The 19028-nt window shown below is 32.4% G+C and overlaps 1 protein-coding gene across 2 annotated transcripts in view; it reads right to left on the bottom strand.

The window, feature by feature from the left end:
- Positions 1-206: 206 nt before the first annotated feature.
- LOC118205715 (GPN-loop GTPase 3) overlaps positions 207-19028 on the bottom strand; it is a 43327-nt gene continuing 24505 nt past the window's right edge. For both annotated transcript variants that reach the window (XM_085818503.1, XM_085818494.1), the window contains 4 exons: positions 16572-16812; positions 16387-16486; positions 3795-3920; positions 207-302 (listed from right to left, as the gene is read on the bottom strand). In XM_085818503.1, coding sequence (XP_085674629.1) covers positions 267-302; positions 3795-3920; positions 16387-16486; positions 16572-16812 — 503 coding nt within the window. In that variant the 3' untranslated portion in view covers positions 207-266. The remainder of the gene's footprint in view (positions 303-3794; positions 3921-16386; positions 16487-16571; positions 16813-19028) is intronic.

The following is a 19028-nucleotide window of genomic DNA, read 5'->3' as shown; positions in this document are numbered from 1 at the left end:
AATGAGAAAAAGAGTGCTACCTGCAAATGTTCCAAAAATGGAACATTGTGGAAATCAAAGACAGAATTTTTTTTTTGTTTTATAGTCTTTATGAGTGTATTCTAATGTGAATTTGATGAATTAGTTGCGTCTTTTATTCCTTGATCATAGTGCAGCAAGTAAAAGGTTAAAAATAAGCAACAAGTAGTGCAAATTCTATTAAAAAGTATGTATAAAATTAAATTTATTGAAAATATATATATACACATTTATGAATGTATTGAACATTATGTATCATCCATATTTTCTTCTTCTTCTGGGTACTGGAAAAAAAAATAAAAATAAAAAAAAATAAATAAAATAAAAAATGAAATTTTAAGAGAAAAAGGGCCTCATAATTTATAAACATTTAAATATTTATGATATACATTTTAACAAATAACATCAAAAATTAAGTTAATAACTGATGCTAATTGCCTTTACATGCACAGATAGAATGCTTGAAAAAAATGAAATATGACACACAAAGGCATATGAAATGCGTTTATAGTACATGAGAAAGTTTGAAATACGTGCCTGTAAAATTTTTGAAAAAAGTAAATACCTTGAATGCAAATGCAGACTTTTTGACATTAATAAGAAATGTGACCCCACTCTAATTTGTGCACATAATGCAATTCTATGCTTTTAATACAGTTTTGATTTTGGGCAAGGAAGTTCTACTATTCCTTGCCCAAAATCAAATCATTTTCAAAATTTCAATGCAAATTGAAGCATTGAAATCTCTTAAGTTTTGCCATGCAATAGTTCTTCCACGAATATTTCATAAGGCATCAACTGATTTCAAATCAACAGATTTTGCTGGCCATTTTATTTGCTCAATGCCTTAAGTGTCAAAAAAAAAAAAAAAAAAAAAAAAAAATCTTTAAAACTTTAGAAAGAGTTGACTTCATCTTAATATATTATATTTGGTACATTTCTGCAATGGCAAGAAACAAACAGGTATCAATCTGTGCATATGCAAGAACCAGCAAGTTAACTATTTGGCTGGGTTTTTTTTAACTTCTATTATGTCAGATTGGCTGTTTTTCATTGTAAAATAATTAATATGCTTACTGTTTTTTAACCTTCCATAAAAAAAAGCTACAACTGATGTTTGAGGCATTATTAGCAGCAAATACTAAATTATGGCCAAACAGAGTCTGTAAAAAATGAGTTTTCTGGAACATTTGTTTTTAAAAACATTTCTAAAAAATTGTATTAAATAAAAGAATAAATAGAAGGCATGCTTAAGTATATTATTTAAAATAAATTACTTATATTAAATAAAATAATTAGTGTATAATATAAAAAATTCCTTTTATATGTATATATTAAATGCTATTTATATTTCTGGACTTGGCAACAGTAAGTGTTGCTAGGTGACTGCAGACGATTCAAATTGAAAGTGTGATATTTTTAACCATAACTTCTTCAGAACATTTTGTCATTTTAGGGTGATTTGTGTTTGAGCCAGTGTGCAAGAGCTCGCAATGTCATAATGAAGAATGATTCGCTTGCCTCTTCTGCTTTTTTTTCAAATTTCTCTGATGACTTTTGGAAACAAATGGTCATGTACCATTCGGAATTGACTGTCCTGCATTGCTCTAATGCAGGGTTTCTTAAAATTTTTTCAATCGTGACCCCTTTTTATCACTGAGATTTTTTCACGACCCCCAGGACCCCGTAAGTATTGTGCAAATCTGACACGTGCGTGAGTGAAACTGTCAATTTTTTTCACTTGTACTGTATTATACTATTGCAGTTTTAGGTCATTAACTTTAATTTCTAATTTTAAGACATAGAACAATGCAAAAATTTTAAATAAGTAACAGACGAAATGACAGTGTCGCGTGCAAAGCAAGTAAAATGAATATTTATATTATAAAAAGAATGCATCGAAACGTTTTTGTATTTTTTTTCTTTCTCTGTATTGTCCTTACCTATATTCAGATACATTGTGTAAAAATATATGATAATTGTAAAATTATTATAATAAGTTAAAGAAATATCAAAACTGCTAAAATTTTTGCCGACCCACAGTTTAAGAAACCCTGCTGTAATGTCACTCTCGCCATGTGACCAGTAACAATCCTTAAATATAAGCCTCCTTACTGAAGGCTCGTAGTTTAGTGATGTCACAAACTGTTGGCCTTCTCAGTGGGGTACGAAAGATCGTCCCTAAACCAAGGCCATTTACATGGCCTTAGCAAGTTAAGGGAATTTCGTCCTTGGTCGTGAGAAGGCGCGTTAGTGAATCAAGTCTTCTTAATTTAATATTTTTTTTCGATTTCTATTATGCCTTTAAAGTGCTGTGTGCCGTTATGCCGAGGAAATTATACTGACGGTCTTAAAGTGTCAGTATATAGATTTCCTAAGCAACAAGATGCATTACATAGATGGTTAAAACCGATACCACAAGAAAATTTTACCATTTCGAAGTATTCTCGGGTAAGTTAAGCCTAACTTGAAATTAAAATTTATTAAGGTACTTGCTTCTGTTGAGATATTTGTAATCGCATTCTTACTGGTTAAAAGGAAGTATACCTTTCTGTCACGTCCGACACATTCATTAGCTTTCAGTCAGGTCCGAATTATTCTGAAACTTAATCCCATTGTTTATGTTACTTTTTATTCGTTATTTATTGTCTCTTGTTTATGATTTGTTAAACCATGATCTGTTCTAAAGTTATATATATGACCTTTATAACCGCTTATCTCTGCTTGCTTGTATTTCTTTGCATGTAACTCTGTGTGTGTCTCTGCGTATCTCAGTAATAAATATTTGTTTTGTGAACCACGGCATTTTCTACGTTTAACAACTTCTCTATTTAAAAGAATGGATTATGTTAATATTAAGGAATTTCATCTCTATAGTATACATTATGTATAATATTGTGTAATAACGTATCAGTAAGTATAATTATGTATCGAATTGTATGGTCCCTTTATCTGAATCCTTTTATTTCTGCATCAGTTGTTATCCATGATGATCTGCAAGTGAAAGCATATTTTAGAGATATTCCATTAACAAAAATTTATTTAATGTTCGTTTGTATGAAAAAATCTACAATTTGAATGTAATAAGAATAAGAACATTTTGAGAATATTACTAAAATACTTAATAAATTGACAGCAGAGGAAAATTTATTTAAAAATTGTGAATTTCATAACGGGAAGAAGGGTGGGATGGAGTGTTAATGCAAGGGACGTCCAGTATCTTATGTCATAGCACTTTTCCTGACATAATTAGGCTCTACCACGTACACTCTGGTAATGAGGATTAGAAACCTCGGCTAACACCTTACACCTTGCTATTTAAGAAAATTCTATTTATGAATAAAAATAAGAAAGAATTGTAATTCAACTTGTGTATATATGTCTATATAGAATCAGTTTCTTTAATGGAAGCTTTTGTGCTTATAAATCTGCCCTGCTAAAATTTAAAAGCTTCTAATATCCTTAAAAAATTTCCATTCGTCCTTCCTATATATTTTTAATGCAATTAAATGACTTGAATATTATTAGTATAGAGCGAGATTCCAACATTTCCTTACTGCTACTTATCAAAAGTCAACCAGTACTTTAAAGCACTATTTTAACTGTAAACATACAATATAAGACCATACAAAAATTAATAATATATAATATACTTTGTGCATATGAATATGTTTTCAATATTATATTATATCCGCAAATGAATTGAAAAATAAATATATTGTGATAATTTCTTAAACAGGAAAGAAGAAAATCAATTATCTAACTAAATCCATTACCTTAATTTTAACATCAAGCTCTTCTCCATACTGTATTGCATTATCAATTGTAAGCAAGATTTCTCCGACACTTTCGTGACTTTTGATATTTAGTGGAAGAAATCGTACCAAACTGAAGTTTTCAATCTAATCAACAGAAATATTAATTAATATTTTGATAAGAAAAAATAAAATTAAATCACTACCAGAGCAACTATAAAGATATCATGTACTTGTTTTAAAATTTTTTAACAGTGAACCATTGTTCACAAACTTAATTCAGTTCTGCCTAAATTTCGTTGCCAAAAATACTGTAAACCAGGACAATTTTCCCCATAGGAATTAATGTAAAATGAATTTCCTGATAACTAATGATTGCTTGGAAAAGAATACTTTGAATGTAAGTTCATAGTTCGTAATACAAAAATGACAGAATTCATTAAATATAAAATATAGACAACACATAACTGAAACATATAATAGCTAACATAGCGTTATGAATTTTGTATATATGTACATAATTTTACTGATATTATATGTAAAAATGTAGTTTATGTCTTGTACAACGTGAAGTGCCTCAGAAATGAGAAGCTTCACTGGAAGAATAAGATTACAGGAGCAGTTCATTTAACACTGATGCAAACGGCTATCTTGCGAAATTAGCGAGATAAGCTGGTGATGGTTTTCACGACACTTTGGTCTGATTCCTATATGTAACTGTAACTGTATATACCTTCCAGCAATTTCGGGAAATCCAAGGCACTGGAATTTTCTTGGCAGCTTGGAGAAAAATATATAACACCAGAAAGAGCATCAGTTCTCAGCTTTTAGTTCAGAGTTGACTTCGAAGTATTGAAAGATTTCCGTGGAAGCTTCACTTTTTAGATATGCTTTACATTGAGTCATGGATGAGGGTCTCAGTAGTTTAAAGTGGTAACTATTGATTGTGCTTTGTCATACTGAAAAGAGCTGTATGAGTGCTTTTATGGAAAGTTCCTCCAGTACTACAATTTTTGTTTCTTTTGAAAAATTAATTTTATCAAGCCATCATCAGTTCCGCGTGCTTTCAATACATTACAAACCCATACGCGCACAACAATTTTTGCCATCAGAAGTAGGACTGAATGCCAGTGACAAGAGTGATGGAGGAGTGACTAAGACAACTGGCAATGGCCTTTACCACATTCCAAGAAGAGATGAAAGGAGCCATCAAATTCATTAAAGAAAAGATGGAAGAGGCCATCAAATCAGTTCAGGGAAAAATTGAAACAGGTCAAAAGAGAAATTACTACCATTATAGAAAACAAATTTGAGGCAATGGAAAGCAGAATAAGACATGGTTGAAAATAAAATCAAAGTAATTTAAGAAAGAATTTCAAATATTGAACAACAAACCAGAAAAAGAGTTTGACAAGTTTTTGTTGCTGTCACCAAAGGAGTTAACAACTTACAGAAATCCATAGTGACAGCAGGAAAACGATTCTAATGGCTATAAATTTCTATACGTCTTCTTGACCCTCTTTAAAGCTTTTAACATATGATGGAAAGACCTCCTGGCAAGCATACAATTTAATTTTTACTTTTTTTTTTTTTTAATTATTTATTTATACTTTTCATGAGAAACAGAGGCTAGACTTCCAAACTCTGTCTCGTGCATTGGACCTATGCTTTGGGAAGACCTTTTTAAAAGAATATATATAGCATGCTTCAGTTAAAATCTTGTCAACAGAAACCCATGGGAACATTCCAAGAGTTTGCCATGGATGTTGAAAGGCTGTGTTATCTTGCTTTTCAGACTTCCCTCCAGGTCCCTACAGTATTGCATCGGTGCAATCTGGCATCTTAAGATACAGAAAGCAAAGCCAATGGCGAATATCAAGGATCTACAAAGTGTTATCAGGGTTCATAGCCACATTTTAGTTAAAAAAATAAGCACCTATAAGCACTTTTCAAGCACATTTTAAGAAAAAAAATAAGCACCTGTCTAATTACATTATACACAACTGCACAACCTTAAAAGAAAAATTAGACTTTTAATTTAAAATATGAGCAATGCAATATTTATTAAGAGAATGAGCATTACCTCAACAATGGAAAACAATTAACTTTTTTTTTTAATTTTAAATGACAGTTAAATTTACAGAATTAGTTTACAATGAGAGGGGAAAAAAATATGCAGAACTAAACTTTATTACAATATTTAATGATGATATTTCAGTTGAAAATATTGAAAATAAATAATAATAAGCTATATTAATTGTATTCGTTCGGCACCTAATAATAAATACAACTTATTTTTCCACTCATATTAACATTTAAATAATTTAATTTACATCAAAATTCTGAACATTTTCTAAATTTTCATTGCATAACAGTTTTCCCTTAACATATATCCCAAGCAAAGTAATTTAAGTAAAAATGAGGCACATTTCTGAAATCAGAAGACGGGAAATTGCTTCATTCAGTCATCCTTTAACAGTAAAAGCTTAACTAGCCAGCATACTCGGAAATTCCCGAATTTTCCGGATAGTAACTGGAAAAAGAGGAGTGGGGGAGATTGTAGCCGTTCTTTAGATTTAAATTTAGGCTAAATAAATGATTTTGACATTTCGATATGTGCATCATACAAAAACCAACGGAACTGAGAAATATTCTGCTTAGAAAGCACAGTAAAACTCTTTTAAGTGTTCATAAACAAATCTCAGGCTGAACATCAAAATTAATTACCAATGCAAAATACCGCAAACGTTTTTGCGCAATACGTGCGGCATAATTCTTCCATATGTGATATTACGCAATCGGAATCAACACCTTCCGGTATTCGCAGGGATAAATAGTCCTGGGTATTCGGAGAAAGAATTAAAGGAAAAGAAAGAGACCTACTAATCTGGGGTGTTTCTGATTCTAATTTTCAACAGACTGGAATAGAATCAATCTTCGCTTGGGTTGGGTAGACCGCAAAAACTTTTGGTCCTATTCAATCCAGATTGGACAGTGACAAAAAAAAAAAAAGTCCGCTGCTTCAATATTAGAAATTTTGCGGAGAAACTCCCAACCTCCGTACTGTATAATGTATTGGCAAAGAAAATGAAATTATTTCGACTATTCGATTACTTTCCTTTTATTTAAGGCATTCCGAATATTATTCCTGAGAAAGCTAATCTGTGTAAAAACACACCCATTTTTGGAAGTTTATCTATACTTCAGCAGTTACTGCAATTATATTATTATAAATATTCACACATATGCTCATAATATAAGTATAACGATCATAATAAACACGAATATGAACTGACCACGCGGAACGAGAATGCAAATTTAATAAAATCTTTATAGAAATTCAAACGTGTGTAGTATTTGGGTGGGAGGAAAAGAATACCGAATGTACCGGAATTTTCTACGTTTTCGCAATTCTTTGGCCAATAGAACGACGTGCACCTGTCTGTACTCTCGCGCGCACCATAGGTTACGTTAATGCAGAGGAAGGGGGAAAGCAATTTTCGGGAGTATGATTCACCATCTGACGTTGCATATAAGGAAGAAAATTTGTTTATTTAGTTTCGGCTTTGGTACGGGGAAAAAATGCGCGTTCATTAAAAACAAAGGATTAAAAAAAAAAAAGCACTAAAAACAAAAAAAATAAGGGCTTTAAAGAAAAAGTAAGCATCTATAAGGGCCTTTATATTTTATTTTCAAATATAAGGACTTATAAGCACTTGTAAGGACCGCTACGAAGCCTGGTTATGAAATTTAAGGCAGCCCAGCAAGCAACCTGTAGAGACAGCCACCCAATCAGAGCTGCTCATGCCCAGGAGCTAATGAAACAATTGATTGTTCGTCTGGATGATTTAACCAGGCAAATCAATTCCTTGATGTGGAACTGCAGTGGGAACAAACCGACCTTAAAGTGTTGGAACTGCGATGGTGAAGCCCAACTACTAAAAAACTCCAGAACACCATAAGGCACAGCATGTTAGACTGCTTCCAACTAATTAGTGGCCATCTCGCAAGGTGGGGGCTGCAAGGTATTGAGAAGCACTATTTTAGAACGCTTCAGCGGCAATTTCTGCAATGAGTGGCAGCAATAATGGACTCTTCATCATGGGATGCATAAATGAAGTTCCTTGAACAATGACTACTACTACTGAGCCAATGTTAGCATCATTTGAAAAGATATGGCTCAATGGATATCGACAGAAAGTCCATTAGCATCACATTTGGAAGTGCCATTTACATTCACACAGCATGTTACAAATATTACAGACCCTTACATACTTGGATTAGACTTTCTAGGAAAATACAATTTTTCCTACAACTTTAAAAATAACAAATTGAATTCTGCCTCTGACACATAACTCTATTCAGAATTAAAGATAAAGGACATAAATCCATCCATCAAATAATAGCTTAACATCACAGTACCAGCAAGAACAGATATGACTCGGATCCAAAGCTGAAAACACAAATTTCTGGTGTGGCATACTGGAATATCCTAAGAACTGTAACAGCCCAAAAGGACTACTAGTAGCCTACGCACTCATCAATCTGTTGGGGAACATCATCTCTGTAAGAGATGCTAACATAAGTGATAAGTCATTAGGAAAGGTGAAGTGGTTGCAGTATGTACTCTAGTGACCTGCATTAAACAAACCAATAGTCTGCTAATATTTGTATCTTCAGACATTGCACTTATTGCAGAATATGAAACTAAGCAATGAAGAGAGGAGTTCTGCAGAAAATGTCATTCAAGAATTTCAAGATTCTTCCTCCCTCCACTCATCTTCTAACAGCGATCGAACCAATTTGGCGCAGCATCGAATTGATACAGGGAATCATCCACCAATCAAGCAGCATCCAAGATATCTACCAATTGCTAAACAGGAAAAGGTAGGAAAACTTCTAAAGGATATGGAAAAAAGTGACGTTATTGAACCTTTAGCAAGTCCTTGAACCTTTCCCATCATCCTAGTCGGAAAGAAAGACAGTACAACTAGATTTTACATTGACTATTGGTGGTCGAACAAGGTTATGAAGAAAGCCTGCTACCCTTTTCCTACAACTGATGACACTCTTTCTGGAAGCCAGTGTTTTTGATGCTTGACTTAAAGAGTGGATATTGGCAGGGAGAGATACACCCTGATGACCAAGGAAACATGACATTTACTAATGGACAATGACATTGGCAGTTCAAGGTAATGCTGTTTGGATTATGTAATGCACAGACAATATTTGAACATTTCATAGAGATCGTGCTGAGAGGTCTTTCTTACATTGACTGTCTGATATACCTGGATAACATCTCATTGTTTGGAGAAGTTTTGAAGAACATTTAGAAACTATTAGGAAGGTGCTTCAGATATTGAAGGAAGTCAATCTAGAGTTAAGTCCTGCAAATTTAAATTGTTCAGACAGGAAATGACTTAACTCAGACAGGTCATATAGCCAATGCCTCCGAAATGTCCAGTTTCCTGAGGCTTTGCACCTACTATAGGAGATCTGTGAAGGACTTTTCTTCTGTCATAAGGCCCCTTCACAAACTGATAAAAAGCAAACAAAAGTTCTTGTAGAGAAAAGAATGTGAGGACATATTTAATAAACTGAAGGAGGCTTTAACATCTGCTACAATCCTGACATACCTTTAGCTTGACAAACATTTTATTTTTGACATTGATGCAAGCAATAAGACTTGGTGCTGTTACGTGCCAAGAAATAAACGATCAAGGAGATGTTGTGGCATACTGGAGCAGGTGTCTATCTCAACAGGAGAGGAATAAATGTGTCACTAGGAAAGAGTTCCTCACCATACTCAAAGCTGTAGAACATTTCTTGCACTACCTCTATGGCAGAAAATTCCTCCTCCACACAGAATCATCCGTCCTTGACCTGGCTCTTAAATTTCAAGAATCCTGAAGACCAAATAACCAGATGTATACAGAGACTGCAGGAATATGACATTACTATCCATCATCAGAAAGGTTCATACCACCTTTTTGAACCACGGAAATGCACACCCTCTATAGAAGATCCCGCTCAGAAAGCTGCTGATACTGTTCCAGGGTCAAAAGGAAAAGCAAGCTGGTTAATCGGATCATTCCTCAAGTAAAAAATTCAGCATCGTCTGACCCAGACATTGTCAGGAAAGACCTCTTAAAAGACAGTGACATTAAACCCATAACTGAGTTAATGCTGTCTTCAAATAAGAAACCTACCTAGCAGAACATTTTGATTTATAGTTCTATAATAAAACAATATTGTGCTCTCTGGGACTCACTCCATATTCAAAACAATATGTCGTACAAAAATTTCGAATCAGATCATGGAAAAACAATCTGATGGCAGTTGACATTTCGAAGATCATGGATCCTGGAGGCCATTAGAGAACTATATAATAGTCCAACAGGACACCACTTAATAATGAAGACTTTGCAGAGATTTCGAGAGTGCTTCAACTGGAGTAATGGAAAGGCTGAGGTGCAAAATTGGTGCTAATCTTGTCATGGCTGTGTGGGCTGTAAAGAACTGAAGAAATGCAGCTGAGGGAAGCTGCAATGTTACAAAGAAATGTTTTAAATGCACTGTCTTCAGCATCCTGTGGCCTCTGCCACAAACTACTGATGGCAATAAATACATCCTTCTTCTCCTTGATTACTTTATAGTCACCTGAAGAATATCCTATTCCTGATCAAGAGGCTGTCTAGGCAGCAGAGGTAATGATACAGCATTGGATTTCCATGTTTGGAGTGTCTCTTTAGTTACATTCTGATCAAGGGAGGAATTTTATCTCAGCTGTAATTAAAGAACTCTGTAGAGTACTCTGCATTAACAAAACTCAAACACCTTTACATACACAGTCAAGCGGCATGGTAAAAAGGTTTAATTGAATTATCTTTAATAACCTCCTGCTGATGGTTTCCAGAAACCAGCAGAACTGAGACCAGAAGTTACCTCTGTTCTTAATGGACTATTGCAGTGCTGTCCATGAGGCTACCAGCTACTCTCCACCCTAGATGCTCTTTGGTCAGAACTTTCACCTGCCTTGTGATCTCTGTTTGGTAATCCTTCAGATGGGCTTTTCATCTGAGGAGTATATTCAAGATCTCCTGGCAGGGTTTGAAGTGATGCTTTATTCTGCACAAGAGAAATCATACTGGATTGTTGTGTGGGCTGTATTGGTTCTCTCTTGTGTTGTACTGGATGTTTTGTGTCTCTACTTCATTAATTAATTCTAATAAAAAGACTGACATCCAATACAACACGACAGCTAAAGAACATCAATATGATGAAGCTGATAAGGTATGGTTATGGAATCCGATTGGATGGAAAGGACCTTTTATACGTGTTTGTTAAAATTTAAATTTGTTTAAATTTAAATTCTAATATATATATATATTCTGACAGATATATATTAGAGTGACTGTGTCCGAATTTCAAAAATACAGAAAAATGTTGTACAGTAAAAATATAATATAATTTCAAATAATTCTGAAATGTGCATTTACATATATTTTCAACCTATTTCACTAGTAAAGCAAAGAACATAATTTTGTTAAATTTATCATAAATTAATTTATGGTTTACTATATTAACTTATTCAGTTGCTATCCATTTGGGTTCTCAAGAATTTTTTTAATTAATACATTGAGCTTGCTTTATTTTTGGGGGATGTGGGGGGTTACTTTCTGGGAACTGCTGTGTTAATATTTATATTTGCTAACAACTAAACTTCCCTATGATCAGCAAAACATTTTGATGTAGACTATGGATTTTAATTAAATACTAAATCAGAACTTGTAAAATATATATCAACAGCTTTTGGAGATGAAGAACTGCTAGAAAGAACAGAATGGTTTCATGAAATGTAAAGAATTTTTGTAAGCTGTCCCGTTATGCAGTATGTTATTCTTAAAACTTTTACCAATAGTCATCAGAAGGACTTTCTGATCCAGAAGATTCATATATAGCTTTGTGTGATGAGAATAAATTTCAGTTTGTGCAGCATCTAAGTTTCTGACTTAATGCCACTTGTATAATTAAATGAATATTCAACAATGACTCACAGAAGCAAGCTAAAACAGATTTATTCAGTTTTGTCAATATTAGATAGTATTTTAGTCTGAGTACTTCAGCCCAATCTTTTATAATATCAGTTTTTTCTGTTTCTGCATAAGATAAACAGTGAAAATAATTTTTTACATTTAAGATGAACTTAGTTTGCTCAGACAAGAAGTTCGACAACTCGCTGAATTTTACATAGTCTAGTTTATGTAAAAGTTGTGGAAGTTTAAATTTATGTAAACATTCAGTGATACATTCTTCTGAAATAAAATTTGAAAAAAGATTTTGATTTTACAGATTTACTGATTATAGGTTTTACAGATTACTGTCTACAATTTTCAAATCTGGAAATTCTTTATTCCAGAAAGTAAAAATTTGGAATTCCGGACCACAATTACCTCTACATCCAGACCACAATTACCTCTGTACCTAAACTAAAGGAATAATTGCACTTTAGCTGTAAAATTATGCTGTAATTACATTAACTACTAAAAGTTTCCAAAATATTACAAAAATGAAAGGGTTAAGAACCAGTAAAAATAAAATTAGAATTTTAGCAAAAGTGAAGTAGTACATTATTAGAAATAGAAAATAGTGAAGAATTAATTAGTGAAGTAGTATTTATTAGAAAATATTAGAAAAATTAGATTGAACTACTTTTTGTCGTCATCAAGGGATGAACAAAAATAATCTAATTGCCCATTCTAATTAATTACAACAACATATCTTTAGAACTCCCCACAGAGTGTAAAGTGTAATCACGCTTTTATTTTATATTCACTATATCATCTTAAAAATAATATATGGCGATAATATTTGGTACAGGGTTGACACTCAAACATGAGAATGAAATTCCTCAGGTTTTCCAGGTGTGTTTCAAGAAAATTTCAGGCTATCTGCATAGTGCACATTGTCTGTGCTGAGGGTAAGTTATTATGGTACCACTTGAAAGCACAAAAATTGCTAATTACATAGCGTATTCGGAAACTAAGTACCGTTTCATACTAGCGCCGTCGCAGCGCTGCGGTAGGCGTCCCGCGCATGCACACTAGTCTTTCTTGTTCACTGACTTTCAATTGTCACCATTTTGGTTGCTCTATGTTGTGTTTTCAGTTTTCTGTGCACATTCAAAATGTTTAAGACAATTAGTTCTCCCGCTGACTGTGAGATTCGTGCCGTGATTAAATTTTTGAATGTGAGGAATGTTAAACCGGCCAAAATTTATCGTCAAGTGACAGAAGTTTACGGTGAATATGCGATAAGTGATGGAATGGTGAGAAAGTGGGTAAGAATGTTTAATGCAGGTCAAACAAATGCCCACGCCGGCCTTCTGTTGTCACCGATGATTTGGTAAAGAAAGTTGATGAAGCAATTCATGAGAACAAACGCTTCACAATGACAACTCTTTCAAAGGCATTTCCACAAATTTCATGTACTGTTTTGTTCAAAATTGTGTCTGACCGCTTGAATTATCGCAAACTGTGTTCCTGATGGGTTCCAAAAATGCTCACTGATATTCACAAAACAAAGCGACTTGGTAGTGCCCTGACATTTCTCACGCGGTACAGTGATGAGGGAGAAAACTTTTTAAACCAAATTGTGACAGGTGATGAAACTTGGGTGTGTCATTTCACACCAGAATCGAAACAACAATCGATAGAGTGGAGACACACTCATTCTCCGAAAAAACAAAAGTTCAAAGTGACAATGTCATCACAAAAAATCATGTGCACTGGGATAGGAAAGGCGTTTTGCTTACTGAATTTCTTTCCAGAGGTGAAACCATTAATGTGGCACGATATTGTGAGACTTTAACAAAACTAAGGCATGCCATTCAAAACAAACGAAAAGGAATGCTCAGTAAAGGAATTGTGTTGCTCCATGACAATGCTCGGCCCCATATTGCTGGTGTCACTCAATCGTTAATTCGACAGTTTCATTGGAAGCAGTTCAATCACCCGCCGTACAGCCCAGACTTGGCGCCGTCCGACTATCACTTGTTCCTGCACATGAAGCGCGAGCTTGGTGGCAAGCGCTTTGGATCTGAAGATGACACGAAAAATGCTGTGGAGTCGTGGTTATCGAAACTGGCGGGAAGTTTCTTTGACGATGGTATACAAAAACTGGTCACCCGCTATGACAAGTGTTTGATCACTGGCGGAAACTATGTTGAAAAATAGTTTAAGACATGTATTTTCATGTAAAAATAAAATTGGATTCGAAAAAATTTTTTTACTTTTTTTTCCCAAAATGGTACTTAGTTTCCGAATACGCCTTGTACTTATGACTTCATGTATATTAGAAAGAAAGAAATTTATTTAATGATAATTTAAAATAAATTCAAGTATTTTATATTTATTTAGCAGAAGACATAAGTAAAAAAATATGTGCATTAAATTTTGTAATAGTATGTCATATTACTGCTAGAATTACTTTCATAAATATGCCACAGAAAACTGCCTGAAATTTGAAAGTATTAACTAATAATAAATAAATTAGAAGGAAGAAGACACATTAAATGACATGAATAATATTAAAAGAAAATTAATTACTTTTAAGGATTAAAAACTAAATTACAAAAATTGACAGTATTTTGGAGAATTAAATGGTTAGCATAAGATTTTTTTTTATACTATAAAATTACAAATAATGCATTTAAGAGAGAAGAAAAGGTTTGATTTTGTTTTATAGGAGAATGAGGGAAATGCTGCAAACTTGCTTTGCCTTTCTAAAAGGCAATATGTTTGGCACTGCGAAAACTGGCTCTATGTTAGCTGTTCGAATGACACTCATGCGATATGTGATTCGCCAAAAAAGTGATCGCTTCCGAAGATGGTGCGAAAATTACTTTTTCACATTACAAATCGCAGTATGAAATTCCCGGATTTTTCCAAATTGTGACTAAAATATATAAATTCTGACTTTTTTGGTCAATTTTCGAATTCCTTGACTTTTCCCGGTTTTTCAGGTAGCGTGGCAACTTTGTTGGTAGTAACATATCTTATAAGGAAGAAAGAAATCTATTTAATGATATATTTAAATTAGGATTGATATTAAATAGCAGATCTGGTGCTAAAAAGTTGTTTGACTGGTATTATTATTTTTTTGATTGACATATCATAAATATTCCCTAATGTCCTGCAATATTACAAATGTATTATTTAGATATGTTTTTAGATCATAATTAGTTTACTTGGATACATAAGAACAATGAGGACAAAAATATATGTTGCATTCTATTTGTATACAAATGACATTTAATGTGTTAAATTATCCCTAACAAGTGACAACAGGGTTATGCCATGTTGCCCTAGGAAATTTCCAGATATTCCAACAATCCAGCTACCTCTTGCTTCTTGAGCTTTCCCATAATCAACTAAACTAGTGATTTCAAATTCAAATTGCATGTGGGCCCAATACTTTATTTGAATATAGCTGATGGACAAGATTTTCTTAAATAAATATGGAAATTTTTATTAAGGAAACATAAATAATAATATCCCAAAGAAAAAAATTCAAATTTATATTTATTTTCTACCTGAAATCTAAAGTTTGGTACCTGCAAGACATTTTTGTAAGTTTCACTTAGTAATTCAACTATATTGACAGGTATAAATTCTTAAACTGAAATTTCTTTCAAATAATTCTATCATCTATCTAATTAATCATTAGATATCTTATTTTAATTTAAACTAAAAATAAACAAATTATGAAAACACTGTACCTTTTCAGTGAAAATTTACAAAGTGGGGCAAATTTACAAAGTAAAACTTGAGAATAATCTCTTCTTTTATTTATTAAATTTTTCTTCCAACACATGAACAAAAATACATATATTTCTATGTAAATAATCATAAACATCTTTATTTCTTACTTGAACTTGATAACCGATTCCATTTCAATTCTGATTAAATTAGTAGCCTTGGAGAAAAATGACTAGAAATTATTTCATCACAGATTGTAGATGCTCATCTGCCAATCAGGCTCTTTTCTCATTAATTCTCAATTATGAGAAAAAGTTGTTCACATGAAAAGTACTCCCAAATAAAGTGATTATTCTCATAAAGTGCAAAATTCAGAACTTAGGGTATTTATCTTCTGACAAGCACGAATAAAAGTTAATAAAATCTGTATTTAGAAAAATGCTTGAATAAGATTTAAATCACACTCTATTATTTAGACCCATTTACAGATTTTCTGGTGTGTTACTCATCTTTGTTTTTTAATGGAAATAAATATTATGCAAATTTGTATCTCAAATAACTAAAATCTTGAAATCTTTGCAACAAATACATAATTGAAATGTCTTCATGGACTGCATGTGGCCCACAAGCTGTTTTCAAGACAACTGAACTAAACAACCCATGTGATCTAACATTAAAATATTATGCTTTATAATGACCTCATTTGCTATCATAAACACTCCAAAGAATTTAAATAACAATGATTACTACTAAACAAAAATCAGCACAATAGAACAAGAAAAGTAAAAGAAGACAAACAAAATGAAATTTGAAAATAAATGTTAGTAATGGAAATAAAGCATGACTGTACTCACTAAACTACAAATTGATTTATTTAACTTTGAAAACTTTTTGCCCCATTTACAAGTGCTTTGTTCATCTTGTAGCAATGAATGAAGATCGGGATCAAGATACCTTAAAATAATAATAATAAATAAATAAATTTTGGAATAAATTATTTTTATGCTTTCCTATCATATTTATATGAGGCGTCAAATACCTTTCTAGTTGCTTCCTGGAATGTTTACTCAGCAAGTCAATTTTTGATAAGACATTCAAATGAGGTATTTCTAATGTCACCATAGCAGACAAAGCACTCATGATTCCAGATATGAATTTGGAAGGCTCTACCATAAATTGCGAATCCACCAAGAAGACACCACATACAGTAAAATCCATTTGATGCAGGTGTGTGATCAACTTAGGCATAACATCTAGGTGGGTGTAAAGTTCAATTTGCCCTGAGAATAAATAAATACACATACATATATAGACATAGTTAGAAAACAGAAAAATGAAACAACAGTATTTTAAAAAGACATATACAGTCAAAAGTCGTTAATCCGGACTCGTCGGGACTTCGGAGATTCCGGATTATAGATCATCAGTTTAAATCTGGTAAGATGGCATGCAGAAATTATAAAATTAAAAATATGAAACCGTAATTTATGAAATAAAGAACAATTATGATCTAAGGGGTATCAAAATTTACAAAAAAAAAAAAAAAAAAAAGAGCTTAATATTTATTTGTTTACTTTATTAAACATTTCTTTCAATGTAAGTTGTTTAAGTTGCTTTGTTTTATGTGATAATACTTTCTCTTTAATTCTACAAACAGACATAATTTCTTGTTCAGTTACAAAGTTCCGCTGTTCAAGTTGTATAATTGCTGTGTCGAGAATACCGACTAATTTGTCAATCGAAATTTGTTCGTTTTCAATAACCTCTGAGTCACTTTCTTCACTATATCATACTTCAGCAAACTAATTTCTATAATCTAAAAGACTGATAATATATACATATATCATACATCAACAAACTATTATCTATAATGTAACAGAATAGGTACACTCTGTCATCCATCATCAGTAAAGCTTTGTGTTGCCACTCTGAAAAGTACAAGATATTTTATATTTCAAATTTAATCAGAAAACTTGATGATGTAAAAGTGCATAAGCATTTATCAAAATAAAATAGTCTTTTGAATTTAATAAATAAATCTGCGATTTAAAAGAAATGTATTGCTACTGCCTAAATTAAAATATTTTTACATTCCATGCAGCAGTATGTTGCCGTTCAGCAAAAAGTAAGATGTTTAATTTTTCTTTCAAATTCACCCTCTTCTTATTAGTTAACAAAACTAAGCAATTAAAAAGCAATAAATACAGATTCAAGGCCATCATTAATAATTACTAACTAAAGCCACAAAATTATAGAAGCTTTATCTGCTATAGGTGAATGAAATTGCAATAGCTGGAATCATCATTTATATAGATAAAGAAGAATGTCTGTGTGTGCATGTAATTCATACAAATATAGCTTTATTCTTATCTTGATGAAATGTTGCACACTTGAACTTCAAGAGGAAGGCCAGTGTCTGCGTAACATAAAAAACACACAGTGTCCACATCCAGGGCACTTATATTGGGCTGCTTTGCTCCTATTATCAGTGAAAATCATACATGCTAAGCAAGAAATTTATAACTTCTTTTACACAACATAAATATTAATATTTCTACACAGTTTCAATTTTGAAATCATGTCATCCATCCAAGGTCCAAGGCAGCAATTTTGCATAGTTCTTACTAAAACTGTAGGTGGTGTCTTGTTCGTTTACTCTTTAGAATACTATAAACTTTAACGCGGAATTTAAAAGTGCTCTCTATCAGATTTTTTAGAATATTTCAAAATGATGAAGAAATCAGCCAAAGTGGATGGTTCTTTTCTAAAAAAAAAAAAAAAAAAAAAAAAAAAAAGGATAAATCCAATAACAAAGCAAGTACCAGTTCCTAACCAAACTATCACAAGGCACTGTGTTAATTTCACACTGTTCTGTAGTTTTATTTGAGCTTGGCAAAATTTGGCACAATTCAACTTAAACCAAAATAAGATGAAAATAACGACATACTTAAGATTTCGAAAAAACTATCCCAATCCCCATAAATTATGCTTCTTCACCCTGCATAACGCCTGGGCAATACTGGTACTTCAGTTAGCACTCTATATTATAAAAGTATACTGGATTCAAATTGGTTTACAAAAATTAGTAAACTTGGATTACTAAACTTGACAACTGGGATTTAACCGAGACAACAACAAGTACAGGTATTAGAAAAGTAAGAATAATTAGGTTTCTTTGGTCTCAAATATGTACTTAGTATAATGCAAAAAAGCAAACTTTAAAGATGCATTTATTATAATTTAAAAGGGGTTTTTATGTTTTGCTTATTGTATTTTATTTTAACAAAGATTATTGTCCAGGAACTTAATATTTTTATATAGATAAAACATATAGCAATATTGTTTTTAGAAATTAACAAATAAACTCAAAAGTTTCTTTTCTTTTTTCTTTTTTTCTTTTTTTTTTTTTTTTTTATGAATGATGGATCCTTGCGATCTGGAACCAAGACTACACTAAGTATGCTGTTACATATCTAATACTGCACAGAATGTCTTC

The sequence above is a fragment of the Stegodyphus dumicola genome, chromosome 1 (genome assembly GCF_044657685.1).
Source record: "Stegodyphus dumicola isolate Sdum_Otavi_A_Nest chromosome 1, ASM4465768v1".
In the NCBI taxonomy this organism is placed as follows: domain Eukaryota; kingdom Metazoa; phylum Arthropoda; class Arachnida; order Araneae; family Eresidae; genus Stegodyphus; species Stegodyphus dumicola.
This window is presented reverse-complemented; position numbering and strand designations above follow the sequence as displayed.